General features: G+C 40.6%; 1 protein-coding gene across 8 annotated transcripts in view; it reads left to right on the top strand.

Moving 5' to 3' along the window:
* The window catches only part of COL4A4 (collagen type IV alpha 4 chain), a 117236-nt gene that overhangs the window by 82354 nt on the left and 17573 nt on the right, over positions 1-17309 (top strand). For all 8 annotated transcript variants that reach the window (XM_032355016.1, XM_032355018.1, XM_032355013.1 and 5 more), the window contains 5 exons: positions 170-233; positions 4890-4964; positions 9428-9535; positions 10139-10246; positions 16030-16101. In XM_032355016.1, coding sequence (XP_032210907.1) covers positions 170-233; positions 4890-4964; positions 9428-9535; positions 10139-10246; positions 16030-16101 — 427 coding nt within the window. The remainder of the gene's footprint in view (positions 1-169; positions 234-4889; positions 4965-9427; positions 9536-10138; positions 10247-16029; positions 16102-17309) is intronic.

The raw sequence follows: 17309 nt of genomic DNA, 5'->3' as shown, positions 1-17309 counted from the left end.
TTTAAAGCTGGACGCATGTATTAGTACACCTGCAATCCGCTTCTGATTTCCTTTAACACTGCAAATATATGGAAACTGGTTATGGAATATTATAACTCGGTCATGTTATCAACATATCATTTGTATTTGAAACCAAATTAAACTCTTTTTTGTTTTGTTAAACTGTCAGGGTGAGCCGGGTTCTCCAGGGTCCCCAGGACGTTCGGGAATTGATGGAATGAGAGGACCTAAAGGTATGCTTAGGAAACATAGCAGCCATCTGCCAAGTTCATAGTCCTGGGTGTTTGTAACATTGTGAGCACACACATTTGGCATAAAAAGTAGAATATATCCAACAAACTGCAACATCCAAGGGCTTCTTTTTATTTTTTCTAAGTTTTCGTTTAAATTCCAGTTAGTTAACATGGAGTGTAATACTAGCTTCAAGAGTACTGTATAGGGATTTAACATTTCCAGACATCACATGATGACATGACAGCTGCTCTCCTTCATCCCCATCACCTGTTTCACCCGTCCCTCCACGCACCTTCCCTGGGGTAACCAGCAGTTTGTTCTCTATAGGTAAGTGTCTGCTCTCATATATATATACACACACACACACAGACCCTGCTTTAAATATATGTGTGTGTGTGTATATATACATATTATGTATATGTATATATACACACACACATAATATGTATATATACACACACATACATATATTTATGTATATATATATACATATTACATACATATATATACATACATATTTATACATATATTTATGTATATATGTATATATATATATACACACACACACAGACCCTGCTTTAAATATATGTGTGTGTGTGTATATATATATATACATATATACATAAATATATGTATAAATATGTATGTATATATATATGTATGTAATATGTATATATATATACATAAATATACATATATTTATGTATATATGTATATACACACACATATATTTAAAGCAGGATCTGTGTGTGTGTGTGTGTGTAATATATACATATTATTAATATACATGTAATATAATATGTATAAATATACATATATTTATGTGTATATATATGTGTATATATATATACACACACACACAGACCCTGCTTTAAATATATGTGTGTGTGTGTATATATATATATATAAATATATGTGTGTATATATATATACACATAATATATGTGTGTGTGTATATATATACATATATATATTTGTATATATATTTGTATATATTTGCATATATATTTGTATATATACACACACACACACACATATATTTAAAGCAGGGTCTGTGTGTGTGTGTGTGTGTGTGTGTGTATAACATCTTCTATTTCCATTCAGCAAATGATCTTGGACTATTTCCATAATTTGGTTATTGTAGATAATGCTTCTTTAAACATTGGGGTGCCCGTATCCCTTGTATTCTTTGGGCAAAGACCTAGTCGTGTGATTGCTGGATCACAGAGTAGTTCTACTTTTAACTTTATGATGAACCTCCATTCTGTTCTCCAGACTGACTTCACCACTTTGCATTCCCACCAACAGGGCAAGAGGGTTCCACTTTCTCCACATCCTTACCGACACCTGTTGTTTCTTGTGCTGCTGATTTTAGTCATTCTGACAGGTGTGAGGTGATATCTCACTGTAGTTTTGATTTGCATTTCCCTGATGATAAGTAATGTTGAGCATCTTTTCATGTGTCCATTGGCTGTCTGGGTGTCATCTTTGAAAAAATGTTTGTTCATGTCTTCTGGCCATTTTTAAATTGGATTACTCATTTTGAGGGGCATTGAGTTTTACAAGTTCTTGATATATTTTGGATATTAATGAAGGGGTTCATTTTAGACTCTGCTAAATACTCAAACACTCAAGACCCAAGTCATCCACATTTGTCATTCAGAATCAAGGGTACCAGCTAGAAAACAGCATGCTTGCTGAGCACACAGGCCTTTCTCCTCATTGGGGGCAGGGGGGTCTCTCAGCAGTCTTTGTAGTGACTGCAGCTCCCACCAGATCCACATTGGTGGGCAGTATCTACCTTGGCTTGGAAGCCTTCTGCCCTAGGAGCCAATATCTCTTCTAAGGATTTTATGGATTTGGCTTTTAGGGTCCCATGACAAGTTACAGGACATGGAGAAGGCCAGAGCCATGACTTCCCATCAGGTGTTAATATGTCACTTAAGAATTTCTGGGCCACATGTAATGTACAGTTGGGTTATTTTTTAACATAAGCCAAGGGTCAGCAAGTTGTACATGAAAGCAGCAAGACAATATGAAAACAAGAGGTATGGCTGTGTTTCATTAAAAATTTATTTGCAAAAAGCTATAGGTTAGATTTGGCTTCATAGGTCTTGGTTTACCTTGTGCCAAAAACAGTGTTGCCTCATAACACAGCTGATATTCTACCTTAATCGGATTTTTGGGAAACAGAAACATGAAGTTACCTGTGGGTAAAAATATTCTTAAAGAAAGAGGGGTTTCATTAACTCTTTATTCCGACAAACAAGCAAACAAAAATCAGGACATCTTAAATTGTGATATTTATATAAAATCTTCAATATTGTTACTGTTATATACCATTGGGTTAGTATTTTTCTTTAAATCTACTTAAATATGAGTCACTGTTTTAACCTTAGCTTTAACCTCACTGTGAATTTACAGGTTTGATGAGCAGTTATATTTTACTTAAATACAGATGAAAATGAATAACTTTAAAATATGAAAGAGTAAGAGAACCTGGTTGGCTCAGTCAGAAGAGCGTGTGACTCTTGATCTCACGGTTATAAGTTTAAGCCCCACATTGGATGTAGAGATTACTTAAAAATAAAATCTTTAAAGAAATATCATGAAATGTTAAAGAGTAATTAATGAACCACTTAAAAATCTACTTCCTTACCACCCATGAAACATGTTTTGCATTTTGAGAGACACTCCATAAGTAATATGATAGTTGCTATAAGAAAAAATGAACTGTGCACACTTATTTATTCAGAAGTAACAATCTAGATTTCTTCCTCAGAAATAGTTACAAGTAGGGAAGTTCTCATATTTGAGTAGACATGGTATAGCATCATGGTTTAAAACTCAGTCCTCGGGGCACCTGTGTGGCTCAGTGGGTTAAAGCCTCTGCCTTCAGGTCATGATTCCAGGGATCTGGGATTGAGCCCCGCATCGGGCTCGCTGCTCAGCGGGAAGCCTGCTTCTCCCTCTCCCATTCCTCTTGCTTGTCTTCCCTCTCTCACTGTCTCTCTCTTTGTCAGATAAATAAATAAAATCTTAAAAAAAATAAAACTCAGTCCTCTTTTACTTCCCTATGCCTTTATTATAGTCCCTTTGCCTCTCTCAGAGGATAAACCTACCTCTTCTTAGGCTCTTCATACTTGTATCTGGCCATGTTTGCAAGGAACTGAAATGCACTCGTGGTCCGTGGGGTAAAAGCTGCCTCCTGAAGCCCACCATAAGGCGAAGGAAACCCACCCCCAACAATCTCTGGTTTCTCTCTTGAGACTATTCCGTTTTTTCTTTATGGCCTGGCTTTTACTTGCCTGCCAGCTGGCTTCATCACTCTCTATTCAGTATCCTTTCTGGATCTTTCTGGATATGTTTGGATCGCAAGCATGTTCTGCATCAGAGCATCATGATAACGACATCATGATGGTCTTTTTGATTGCTGCCTCAATAACCAACAACCTCACATTCTTGCTTTTTTATTCCAACGTCTCAAGGAAAGACTTGCTGACCTGAGAAGGACAAGATTTCTACCCCTCAAAGAATCAGTCACAATTATGAGTAGCGTGAGCTGGAAGAGAAACTTCCACAAATGTGGGTGGGACTCCTTTGACAAGGGTATGGGTAGGAGGGTATTATAAATCATACTTAATTGACTCTTATTCTCTCTTATAACCCCACCTGTTGTCTTGCCCATTCCTACCACACAATTTTAAGACCTCCATTTGTAACTGACTCCTAGCCATAAGTCCTGTGTCCAGAAGAATGCAGCAGCCGTGTGGGACAGCTCTGTGGTACTGTGGGAGCCGTTGCCTACAGTAGCCTTGGGATGTGTGCTCTCTTGTGAAGTCATCAATAAAGTATGCCTTTGTAATTTTGTTTTTACAAGGACACTGAGTTGAGCTCCCCTTCACAGAGCTTGAAATGCGATTATAGTAACTAAAACAGGACAGATTCTGCTTTTTGTTTCTAAAATACCATCTTAGAATATCATCGGTCAGTGCTAAGTAATTTCTTACATAGATACCTAAATTTGAAACTATTTTTGGGAATTTAAGAATTCAAACGTATTGTCAATCGGAGAAAGACAACTATCATATGATCTCCCTGATATGAGGAAGTGGAGATGCAGCATGGGGGGTTTGGGGGTAGGAAAAGAATAAATTAAACAAGATGGGATCAGGAGGGAGACAAACCATTAGAGACTCTTAATCTCACAAAACAAACTGAAGGTTCGTTGGGAGAAGGGGGGGTGGAGTTATGGACATTGGGGAGGGTACGTGCTATGGTAAGTGTTGTGAAGTGTGTAAACCTGGCGATTCACAGACCTGTACCCCTGTGGCTAATAATACATTATATGTTTATTAAAAAATTGAAAAAATTATTTAAAAAAAGAATTCAAACTTATTAAGATCTATAGTATCTTATGATTGCTATGAACAAAAAAATGTGTGTGTGCATGTGCGTGTGTGTACGTGTGTGCTTAAATCACATCTTGCATCTATGTTTCCATTGTTTTTATATAGAAAAAAACATTTTTTCAAAAACTCTTCTGGAATATTTGAAGATAAACTCTAAAGACAAATATGACAGTTATTAAGTCATGTGTATGAACTAAAATTAAATTCTCTTAAATAATGTTATGTGCATTTTATCACTTACAGGAGACAAAGGAGACCCTGCAAGTCAGTTCGGCTTCCCTGGTCCAAAGGGTGAACCAGGTGGCCTTGGATGTCCAGGTAGAGCTATAGCTACGTGTTTTTCTTATTGAAACAAAAGAGAATAGGGGCAACTTGGTGGCTAATCAGTTGAGTGTCTGGGTCTTGGTCTTGGCTCAGGTCTCGATCTCAGGGTCATGAATTCCAGCCCCATGTTGGGCTCCACACTGGGTATGGCGCTCTCTGCTCAGCAGGGAGCCTGCTTCCTCCTCTCTCATTGCCTTCCTCTCTGCCTAATTGTGATCTCTGTCTGTCAAATCAATAAATAAAAATATCTTCGAAAAAAATCAATAAATTTGTTTTGAGAAATAGAGCAATTACTTTATACTCTTAGTGGGCAATAATTATATCAATATTTTCTTCCCCCTTTACACACTAAGATACATGTTAGAAGGATTATAAACACTGCCACCACATCCTTGGCCTAGAAGGACATCAGGATTATAAAACCAGGGATTCTCGGTCTTTTTCCACCACAGCTCCCGTGACCTATGATGTTGACATAACAATCCACTCTCCTTGACATGCCCAGATTTTGACATGGTCAAAAATGATTATTGCAAGCAAATAAAGCTGGACTATTTCACAATCACTAGAATTATAAATGATACATTAGCAGTAACCACTCACACTGACCATCGCTTCAGGTTGTTACTCTAGCCCTTTCTTTCCTACTCAGAAAATCACATGTGAATGCCTGTGAGGAATGCCATTGTTGAGCTATCACACAGTATCTCAGTTATTAAATATCTAATTTACTAAAACCCAAACCAAAAGAAAAAAAAAAGTAAAACTTCATCACCAACAATGAATATAAACTGTTCAAAATGGTACTTTGTGTATCAGTGATAGCTGACACGCAATCCCTCTGAATGGATAGCCATGTACCTGTGATCTCTTACCTTCCCCTCAAAACAGTGGCTGGCTACAGTGCATGACCCACCATTGATGAAATATACATGCCTTTTAACTTAGTAATTTTACTTGTAAGAATTTATCTTAAGTCAGTTACCAGATGAATGGATAAAGATACATGCACAGGGACATTCATTGCATGAAAAGAACAAATGCCATCCACAAATGATAGGCTAAAGAAGTATGCACAATCTTATTCAGTTGGTAGTGGATAGGTTTAGATCTGTCCCTTGTAAGTTAAAATATCTCACAGTAATAGGTTTGTGCATTTTATTTATTTATTTGAGAGAGATAGAGAGGGTGAGTGGGAAGATGGGCAGAGGGAGAGGGAGCGAGAGAGAATCTCAAGCAGAATGCCCACTGGGCACAGAGCCCGACTCGGGGCTGGATCCCAGGACCCTGAGATCATGACCTGAGCTGAAATCAAAAGTCAGCCGCCCAACTGACTGAGCCACCCACATGCCCCTTGTTTCGTGCATTATCTTAAAATTCTCTTTGGCAGAAGTCATGTTTCATTATATACAACAGAAAAAGTATCAGAGCAGAAGTATCATCAGGAATTTAAGGAGTACCTGGCTGGCTCAGTGGTTAAGCATCTGCCTTCAGCTCATGTCATGATCCCAGGGTCCTGGGATGGAGCCCCACATTGGGCTCCCTGCTTGGTGGGGAGCCTGCTTCTCCCTCTCCCACTCCCCCTGCTTGTGTTCCCTCTCTCTCACTGTATCTCTCTCTGTCAAGTAAGTAAATAAAATCTTTAAAAAAATACTTTTTTGTTTTTATACCATAAGGTTGCTAAAATAGAAGTTTAACAGAAAAACAAGCTCGCTACAATGGCAAGAACTTTTCCACTCTTCTTCCGTGTTGGTCTTTTACCCCTGACATGGTCAAATAGGCTTAAATAATATAGTATTTTAATCAAAATGTACAGCTTAAGTGTACATTTGGAAGGGGAAATAGTTTTGAGGTTAACATTATGAAGGGTTCATATTAAGTATCAGAGTAGGAAAGAAGCCTTGAGAAGGGAAACCAGGGTTCAAAGTCAGTCTTCCTTATTACTACTGCCCATGTGGTCCTGGGCAAGTTGCTTGTCACCTTTGAGCTCAGTTTCCTCACTTGTAAACTGGCCCCATGCATAATTATAGGATTGTTCTGAGGATCAAATAAGATTCCTTAAAAGCAGATGGTAAACTGAAAGTTCCATTTTTACTGGTATTTTTATGTAAACCATTAAGATAGTAAGATTTTATAAGCTGAAACTAGTCCAAAATGGAAGCCTTTAATATTACCTAGTATTTTAAGTGAAAAATTATAAATCTGAGTTATTTTACACTTGGGCTAACTTTTTCAAGGAAATTTATGTTAGCATAATTTCCCTGGTGTCCTGCAGTTATCACCATTTAAACTGATCCTTTTCTCATATGCTATATGAGAAATATAGCATATGAGAAATATAGCATAAAATATATGCTATATTTTAGTTTAAAATTTCTAAATTAGGGGTGCCTGGGTGGCTCAGTGGGTTAAAGCCTCTGCCTTCGGCTCAGGTCATGATCCTGGGATCGAGCCCCGCATCGGACTCTCTGTTCAGCAGGGTCCTGCTTCCTCCTCTGCTTGCCTCTCTGCCTACCTGTGATTTCTGTCTGTCAAATAAATAAATAAATAAAATCTTCAAAAAAATAAAATAAAATTTCTAAATTATGTCATATGTTATTCACCAGCACAGAGTCTACCTAAATATGCAAATTCCATTGACTGGGAAAAGCTGCATTGATTGAATTTGAACAAGCCCAAGAGAAAGCATAGAACTGCTACCTATCTCAGGGGATTTTAAATGAGTGTCCTGGGTTTAGTTTTCTACCTGTCTCCCCAACCCCCACTGCTCTGAACCCCTTTTAATTCAATGAGAAAATACAGCACAGATGAACTCAGAAGTTTGGTTCTTAACACAAGTATGACAGGGGAGGCAAGCCACAGTGTTTCCATTTGGAGATTAGAGTAACACTGCCTTACCTTAACTGCAGTAATGTTTACAGAATAAATAACATAATGCACAGTGAGGCTCATAGATCTTAAATTCCATCAGGGAGCAGGCAGAGACTAACAGAGATTTGTTTGGTGTGTGTTCTAATAAATAATGACTGTGCCCACTGCTAACCCCCCACCTTGGGTCTGTAAATCCAGAACCATGTATTCCATTTGTAGACTCAGCTGGCTAATTTCATCACCGACTATTGGGTTATCCTGTAAGTCTGAATTGTATTAAAGCAATACATTGTAAATAAACCTGGAGAAATAGTCATCTTCTTTAGTAATCAAAGAAATGTAACTAAAGGGAGCCTCAGGTAGTATTTTCTTCTTACAGAATTAGCAGGAAAACAAACTGACAAACTCACAAGTCCCGAGTGAGCACAGGGCATGCACTTAAGAGTTGTTGTAACCATGTACACAACAGTGATGGGAATTAGGGCACCATTTACCCGGACCACCTGACCGCCTCTGTCAAGAACAGAATGGTCTATTCTCAAAGACTAAACAGCAGCTGAAGTGTTCTCTTCAGTAGGTCTCTGTCCTGAGAAAGAGACTGTAGTGGATTTTTTTTTTTTCTTTAACTTAAGGCATGTAACCACCAGATGCAGTGTGTTTCTAGAATGAGAGCCGGTGTGGACAAACCAGTGCGAAGGACATTAAGGGCACAAGTGGGGGAACCCAAGTACAGAATGAGTACTAGAGGATATTAATGATTGGTATTAATTTTCTTGGCTGTGATGACATTATTTGGGCCATGAAGGAAAATGGTTTTTTCAGGCATACCTCTTGAAGTATTTAGCAGTGGAATTCCATCATGCCTGTGATTTACTTTAAAAGACTTCAGCAGGTTGAAATGCAGAAAACTGAACAAAAATGTACTATGTTACCTAGAAATTCTACTCTTAGGAATTTTTCTCAAGGAAATAATTTGAGAAAAATGGATTCAAAATGTATCAAGGTCATTATGCACAACAGCAAAGAGAAATAACTTGAATGGCTAACAGTAAGAGAAAATTAGGTTAATTAATTAAGATTAACTCAATAAGCTACAGCTGGTCTTTTTGAAACAATTAGAGGGGCACCTGGGTGGCTCAGTCGGTTAAGCATCTGATTCTTGATCTCAGCTCAGGTCTTGATTTCAGGGTTGTGAGTTCAAGCCCTGTGTTGGGCTCCACGCTGGACATGGAGCCTACTTTAATAATAATAGTAACAATAAGAAGAAGATGGAGGAAGAGGAGGAGAAAATAATAGCAAATTTGGAAAATTACTTATAATACAATGCTAATTTAAAAAATCACAATATAAAACTGGGGGAGTTATTTGCACATTGTTACACACACAAGAAATTTTATGAAGGTGGTAGGATTAAAGATGTTTTGTTTTCAATTTTTCCTTAGTGTTATCTTTTCAACAGAAAAATTGTGAATGTAAACAAGTACTACTAGAAAAGAATGTCGAGTCCTGAAATTAGAGGTTTTATAGATGCACAGCCTCAAAGACCAATCCACAATTACTCAGATGCTTGATTCTTCTTTCTTTAGGACATCCCGGAGTACCCGGCGATCAGGGCTTGCCCGGCGTTCAAGGCCCCACAGGACCACCCGGAAGGCCAGGATTACCTGGTGCCTTTGGACCACCCGGGTGTCCAGGTATTTTGAAAGGAGCCTGGAAACTTCCAGAGTACTCTTCTATCTTCTAGTGTATCAGAAAGAGCCAACCTTCCCTTAGACTCTGCCACTTTCCAGGCCTGTGACTCTGGAGAAGTCACTCACACTTACCTGTTCCTCACCCATAGGGTGGAGTTAGTCCAGTCCCACGGGGCTGGTCTGGGAGTAAACCAAGACAACACCTGTCAAGAACCTAGCAATGTGCCAGGCACAAAGTGAGGGTCTGACAGATAGAAGCTCTTTCCCATACCTCCTTAACCCCCTGCCATCCAGATGCTGGTTTTCTTCTCTGCTTTAGATTTAAGGCACATATCCCATGGATAGCACAACCACTTATGGCTCTTCCTCTCGTTGATGCGGAATATAGTGAAAGTTTAAAATTGTAAAAGGCAGCAGTGATCACTCCTAAGTGATTTGCTCCCTCTGAGGTTAAGTGTAGTTTTCTCTCTAGAGTTAGAGGTCAAGGGGGAAAAAGTGATAAGACAATGTTGCAGGGAGCTACCTGTTAAGAGCACAGATGACCTTCCCTGTGAAGGTAACTCATGTCTCATCTGGGTGTCTGCAGAACCTCCTTCTCATCCTCAGGTAATCAAGGGGCACCTGGGCTGCAGGGACCTCCAGGAGAAATGGGGGATCCTGGGCCAAGAGGCATGGTGGGAGATCCGGGGGCACCGGGACTCCCAGGAATAAAAGGTGAGTGGAAAGGAAGCCTGACCCTTGAGGGCAAATTGACAGCGCCTTTCCTGTGCCAAGTGACACTGCTCTTGGTCATGGCTCCTTCCTGATTCCCACAGATGTCCTTAATTAGCTCCATCTTCTCACTCAGAGCTTCAGGCAGGGCATCTCCTCTCGGCTCTCTGCCCACCTTTGACCAAAATGACGGTGCTGCCATCTTTGAAAACATTTCTCCCAGCGTTTTCTGTAATGCTCAGGCCTCTTTACTTACTCTCTCCTTAAGATAGTTAAGCTTCTGTTATGTTCTAGATTGCGTGTTAGACACTGGGTGCACAATTCTGAAGAGAATTGACATTGTTACTGCCTTCTTGGATCTCACAATGTAGTCCGGGAGTTGTATTAGAAACATACTTGTAACTACATTTACCAATTGTGGTATGTGCAGGAAAGAGAATATCAATGCTATGGAGAAAGAGTTACCAATATTCTTTAGCTTTGTTAGATAAACATTTTTTTCCTCATTGAGTTTTTGGTCTTTATGTGTCATAGAAAACATAAATTTCATTACAATAATACCATATACCCTGTTGTACATGCTGGGTTTTTGTTGTTGTTGTTGTTATTAGCAAAGATCCATGCCCCTCCATTCCTCTATGATACCTACTCCTCTTCAGTCCATTTCTTCCATTTAAAAAAAAATGTTTTTCCTGGGTACTTCGTGTACACCTATAGTGTAGCATGTATGTCCTCATCATTTGTATGTTTAAAGGTCTTTCTCACCAAGTAAAATATGATTTTTATATCCTTGGTACCCAGTGGATACCCACTAAATCTATTGGATGGTTATGGTAAGTATTTTAAAATTTGTGAATAAATTAAAAATAGAGGACTGGACAAGTAGAAGAATGGACAGTTGAGCTAGTAGCTATGAAGTTGAAGGTCTTTGCTTGAATAGCAGATGAAGAGTCAAGCCTTACTTGGTAGATTTCTATAACTAAGATCCTCTCTTCCCACCTTCCTCCCCTTACCTTCTGCTAGTTGATCATCCATGTACTAAATTTTGGTTCAATAGAAATCACTTCCACTCGGAAGAGTTCGAAACCCCTCCTTTGGGCTTGTTTCATTGTTTTGAAAATCCAAATTAAAATTTCCCACTCTTTCATTTCTTCCCTCACCAAAGAACTTTCAAATAATGTTTGTTCCCCAATACGCAGTAGTGTGGTATGTAGGACCTGGTGCACTTCTGTAGGGAGGGAGGCTCTTTATTCTGGAGCACTGGTACCTTATGTATTTCCATGCGGCCAAATATTATTTGGTTTCTGGTTCCCATAACTAAACAAGACATCTTTGTACTGTTCTTCTCCCTCTTCATTGACATTTAATGTGAAGTCCAGTGATTTGTGATAAATTTAGGATCTCAAGCAATGGCATATTTTTTTATTATGTTGTATTAGTCACCCTACTGTACTTCATTAATTTTTGATGTAGTATTCCACGATTCATTGTTTGCATGGAACACCCAATGCTCATTGCAATACATGCCCTCCTTAATACCCATCACCGGGTATAATTTTTTTTTATGTTAAAAACTTATCTAGTAATTGTGGCTGTTTGCTGTCCCTGAAAATCCCTGAAGCCCTGGTGGGGTGTTCTCCAACACTTTCTTGAACGTCTGAAAGATGAAATTGGTAAAAACCCAAAAGGAAACATTTCCATTATGAACCACTCCTACTGCGTTTCCCCGTCATCTTACCCTCCTAGTTTAATAAAAATAGCAAGGGTCTTCAAACATCCCAGTGCCATAACAATAGACACTCAGTTTGACTAAAATGACCAGGCTCAGGTTACTATTGTTGATTTGTCCTGCTCTTGAATTAGTTCGCATTTATCACATCATTTCACTATGGTATGTTATTAAAAAACCAATAGCCAGTGATGTTGATTGAGTAACAGAATCGCTCGAAAAATGATCTCCAACCACATCAGAGTTCTGTGCTATAAAATAAAGGGTTTGGCAAGAGACGATGGGGAAATGACTCTGTCAGCCCAGATATTCACCCCAACACACAGACAGACGCTGCAGTGGTACCTCCTGGCCATGCAGCGACACTGTTTCTCTGCAAACAGCCCAACGAATGACCTGTCTTTAAAATACCAAACCAAACTGAACCGTGAATACATTCCTAAAAGTGAAAACGTCCACAATATAAATCCATTGTTGCAGTTTATCATGCTGTTACGAAAATGAACCGCACTCCAGCAGAAACACTTTGATCTGAGAAACTAAATATTTGAAGTATGTTCTAAATAAGTCAAGGGGACTGATTATCTTGTTTGAACAAACCAGCTGTTGAACTCCAAAGTTGTTTGCTCTGCTGGAACGGGCCATATGGATTCTGAGTCCTGCTTGTGTTCAGTCAGATTTAAACCCTAACTTAAACATATGCTAAAAATGGCTTGATTTGTAGATTTAAATGTTCAAGCACATATGCCCTCTAAAGGGAAGACACTTGGTTCCTCGTTGGGCGTTCATGAGATTGGAATAATGAAAATCTGAAGACAACTGCCTGCTCCATGGCAACAACCATAAAGATGTGGATTGGGTTGTTTTGGCTGGTGGCAAAATGTTTCCTCAGAAAAAAGGCACCTCGAAATGTCTTTTATCTGGAAAGAAATGCTATCATGTTAGAGCTGTGGAAATCATGGGAATGTTCTCTCCCTTTCTCTATGGGGGCGGCGGGGTGTCCCTTCTGGCCCTGCCCCCACAGCACTTACCATTCCTGAAGTAATTGCCCATTTGTTCTGTCACGTCAGGGACTGCTTCTCTCCTGCTCTCCATTGTCTTGTCAGCCAGCTGTCACCGAGTATATTTGGGGATGGGAGCTCCGGGGTTAGGAGACCATGTCTTTATGCTCTTGTGCCTATCCTCAGTAGGCAGTTGTGTAGTTTCTGAACTAAAAAAAAAATATAGATCTTATTTCAGATTCTGTTTTGATACATTTTCAACTGTGTTCAACCACTACCTGTAGTTACATGGGTCCCTTTCCCATCGCCTTTCACGTTCCGGTGACCAGCTGTCTCAGTTTTGCCTGGGAGGGAGGGTGCCTCAGAATGCCAGAGCTGGGCAAGTCCCCCTCGCACAGGGGCAAGGTGGTCATCCCATTAAATGTAAAAACCTGTACAAAGGCCACTGGGGATAGAGTGGCATTTTCAGGCTTTAGAACAAAAGAAAACCTCAGTGGGAACCTAGTCTCTGTGTGGGCTTGCTAACCAGGATGGAGGCTGTGATTCCCACTAGGGCAGGAGCAGGAGATTCAATTCTTTGACCAGGCTGGGTGGAAGGGAGAGCACCCGGCCCGTGAGCATAGGGAGGTGCAGCCTTACGTGAAGGGTGTTAAGCAGGAGGACGGCCAGAGAGGTGAATAAAAAATCCTCATTACCAAGGAATGTGCTTTGTTAGCTTAATTGCCTCTCATCTGCTCTGTATATATTTTATGCATGAACAACTTTCTGATTTAGAGATGGGATTGATAAAAAGCTTTTAGTAGAAAGGAAAAATTGCCCTTAAAATCCTACCCAGATGTAGCTGCATTCAATTTAGAAAGATAACATTGGGTCAGATAAGGGTCGGCCAGTTCAACAATGGTGAGGGGCTGGGCCTGTGACAGCCCAGGATCTGGATGCATTGATGGGACAATGGAGAGTTGGCAGAAGCTGAGACATTCCACCCCAGCTAAGTCCCCAAGCCATCAATCTTGGTGGCTTCAGCTGGAGATCAAAACACATTGAAATAGCAAAGTGTTCTCAAAAAATTTATTATCATTTCAGATAGATTGCCATAAATATCCAGATTTGGCAGATGAAGAAGGTCTGTGTGTTCTTTTGGTGCACACTTGAAACATTGGCTCATTAAGAGGAAAGAGGATTGAAAAATAAACTCAGCCAGAACTGTGAAAAGTGGTTAGGAAATAAGAGCTTTCGGAAAAATAAGGGTGCATTCCCATTTGGGGGGGTGGGGATGAGAGAATGCGGCTCCTTTGCACCAATCTAAAGTTTAAGTTTAAAAATAGAATAACCATCCATTTCAAGTACTGATAATAAATAGAGTGAAACTAGCTAAGTGTTCCCTCTTTTAATAAGAAGCCCACAGAGGACTTGCATTAATGAGTAGTAATAATTAGCCCTTAAATTATTTATACACAAATGAATGCCTCGAACTTCACCAAACCTTATTCCTCCCATAAATTTATTAAAGAATGTGTAACATGCAAATCGACATTGCGCCCCCTCCTTCCGACAGCTTTCTCTGCACCCGCTCACGTCCCGGCACTCCCTGTGGCACATTTCCTCATCCACTCATTCATGCATCCACTCGGCCATTCAGCCAACACCTGCTGAACACCAACTGTGTGTCATATGCTAGACAGGAGCATGGGATGACTAAGACGACCCGATCTTGCCCTCAATTAATTTATCCAAAGTCATCCAGTCATCCAGACTCGCTTGTTGCGTGGCATGGGACAGGCGCCAGCAGAAGGGCATCAAGGGAGCTCTGTGTAGGTTTCATGGGGTAGCTGAGGGCCATATTGGATGTGTGCTAGAACACTGCGATTGCAAATGACAGGGATGTGGCCCCAAACTGAGTGACGGGCTGGACGGCTCTCAGCCTTCGATGAAGATCCACCGATGAATTTGGAAGGTCACCAGGTTTGGCCAGGGGCTGAGCAGAAGATGGTTTCCCCCAAATCCATGAGATAAGACATGTATGAATCACCCGGCAGAGGGCCCTGCTCCCGGAATTGTATCAGTCGTCTGCCTTCTTCCCTTCCTCCCTCTCTCCTTCCCTCTGCCTGTCCCTTGTTTGTCTCCTCTACCCCCTCCCTATAAATCTCTACGCTTATATAAGTATCTATATGTTATAATATAAGTGTGTTTTAGATACTTCATGCATTTATCTATTTATGAGTCTATAGATTGATGGGTGTTCAGTGTTCCCTGACAGCTTACTTCGGGAAGTCAGGCTGGTAGATATCTGTCTCCTTGGAGGACTACACTGATGCCTGGCAGAAAGAAATCATACCTCATTACAGAGACTGGAGTATTCAGTGATTGTTATGAAATAAATTGAGTTTCAGTAAAGAGGCATCAGAGTGGTTCATTTCGAAAGAAGTCAGGGCGAAGAAATCGTGCCAACCAAACCTGCTCTGCAAGCTGCTTCTTTCTGAGTAGTACAGAACTTGAAGAAAAGTTAGGTAGGTCATGTATTCCCCAGTTTGCCACAGGCCTCACCTGTCCTTATTGTCTTACTACCTTTACCTGACTAGATCCCAAAGAAATTAGTATCTACCAACCACGGTGGAGTGGACAGGTCCTGAGCCTGGGTAGAAGGAGGCCTGGGTTTGCTCCGATCCAATCTCTTTTCTCTCATCTAGGATAAGTTCGTTGTCATTGAACCTAACGTTCCTTCCTACAAGAAGATTCAACAATTCTAGACAGTATCTGGATAGAGAGAGAGATGTCCACAATATGTTCATAAACCAAGAGCAGTATGTTAAAACCAAAGAAATGTGCTAACCTGTCTTGCAGAAAATGTCCATCAAATGAAAATGTTAAATAATAACCACTGGCATGGTTTTAGCCTTGATAATGACATCTAGACAGTGTGACCTCAGGGCTCCCGCCTGGAGAATCTGTTGGTGGCCATCAGCGAATCATCCCCTGGGTGGTGCCCGGGCCCAGTGGCCGGTGAACTTCAACACTGGGTCTTCCCTGGTGGGTCACAGGCCTGTGATGTGTTTCAGGTCCCTCCGGGGCGCCCGGTCTGAACGGCTTGCATGGTTTAAAGGGTCAGAAAGGAGCCAAAGGCGCTTCAGGTAAGAGAAAATCCTTTGCCAAGACCGAACTGCCGTGAGCAGGCTGTGAAAAACTGCCAGTATTCCTTCACGATGCATGATTTGGGGTGCCGAACTAAGAAACTGGCTTAACTGGAAGACACAATACTGGACTGTTCTTAGTACCGAAGATGACTTCTCTAAAAAGGACCCCTGAGAAAGCCTAATTTAACAAAGAATTGTTGGTTATCAGTGTCTTCTGTTGATGTTGCTTGGAGCTGTCTCTCTGCTAAAAATATTCTGAATAATTGCTTAAGTGGAACTCAATTTTTTTTTTTAAGATTTTATTTATTTATTTGAGAGAGAGGTAGTGAGAGAGAGCATGAGCGAGGAGAAGGTCAGAGGGAGAAGCAGACTCCCCGTGGAGCTGGGAGCCCGATGCGGGACTCGATCCTGGGACTCCGGGATCATGACAGAGAGTTGGGGAGGGTTTTTTGTTTGTTTGTTTTTTTGTTTTTTTTTCTTTTCGATATTAAGTGTAGTGATGGCAAGTACGGCCACGTGGGTCTAATGAGTACTTTTCACAACCTCAACCGGCTGCTGTTCAAACAAGTTACTCGAGCAAGCCGCTGTTACCTTTGCTACCCCAGATAGGTTCATCGTCAGCAACTGCATTCAAGCTTGTTCTGGGATTTTAGTATAGGGCTCGTTTGTTGCTTTAGTGTCTCAGAAAAACAGCCCATAGTCAGACAAGGTGGCTGGAATCTGACACGGAGGTGGAAGGGTGTTTGGCCCAGGGCTGGGTTGTCGTGCTGCTGGGTTTGACGCAGTTGCTGAAGAGAGGCAGAATCTTGATATGTGTGCAAGGCCAAGAATTAATTCAGGTCACAGAGGATTCATTTTAGAGGCTCCTCCAAATAGTCTGATAATGTATGTACCTCCCCCAAGAAACCAGTGACGTGCTCCGGCTGCAGTGTGGACCTCCTCCGTGGTTGTTACTTACATGCCAGGTTCCCCCTGAAATGTCAAACCAGTGTATTCAGCTTATTATTATTATTATTATTATCCTGTTGTTATTATTATTCCTTATGGCTGGATCTCATTTGATTTTACTCCTTCTGGGGTAGAGGTTGGAATGTTGATATGTTGTTGGATTTTTGTTTTGTTTTGTTTTTGTGTTTGTTTTGTTTTAACCGGGGAAATAATCGTAAAATAAGCCTATGGCTGACCTGCGGCTGGCTGGTGATGGG

The sequence above is a fragment of the Mustela erminea genome, chromosome 8 (assembly GCF_009829155.1).
Source record: "Mustela erminea isolate mMusErm1 chromosome 8, mMusErm1.Pri, whole genome shotgun sequence".
In the NCBI taxonomy this organism is placed as follows: Eukaryota; Metazoa; Chordata; class Mammalia; order Carnivora; family Mustelidae; genus Mustela; species Mustela erminea.
This window is presented reverse-complemented; position numbering and strand designations above follow the sequence as displayed.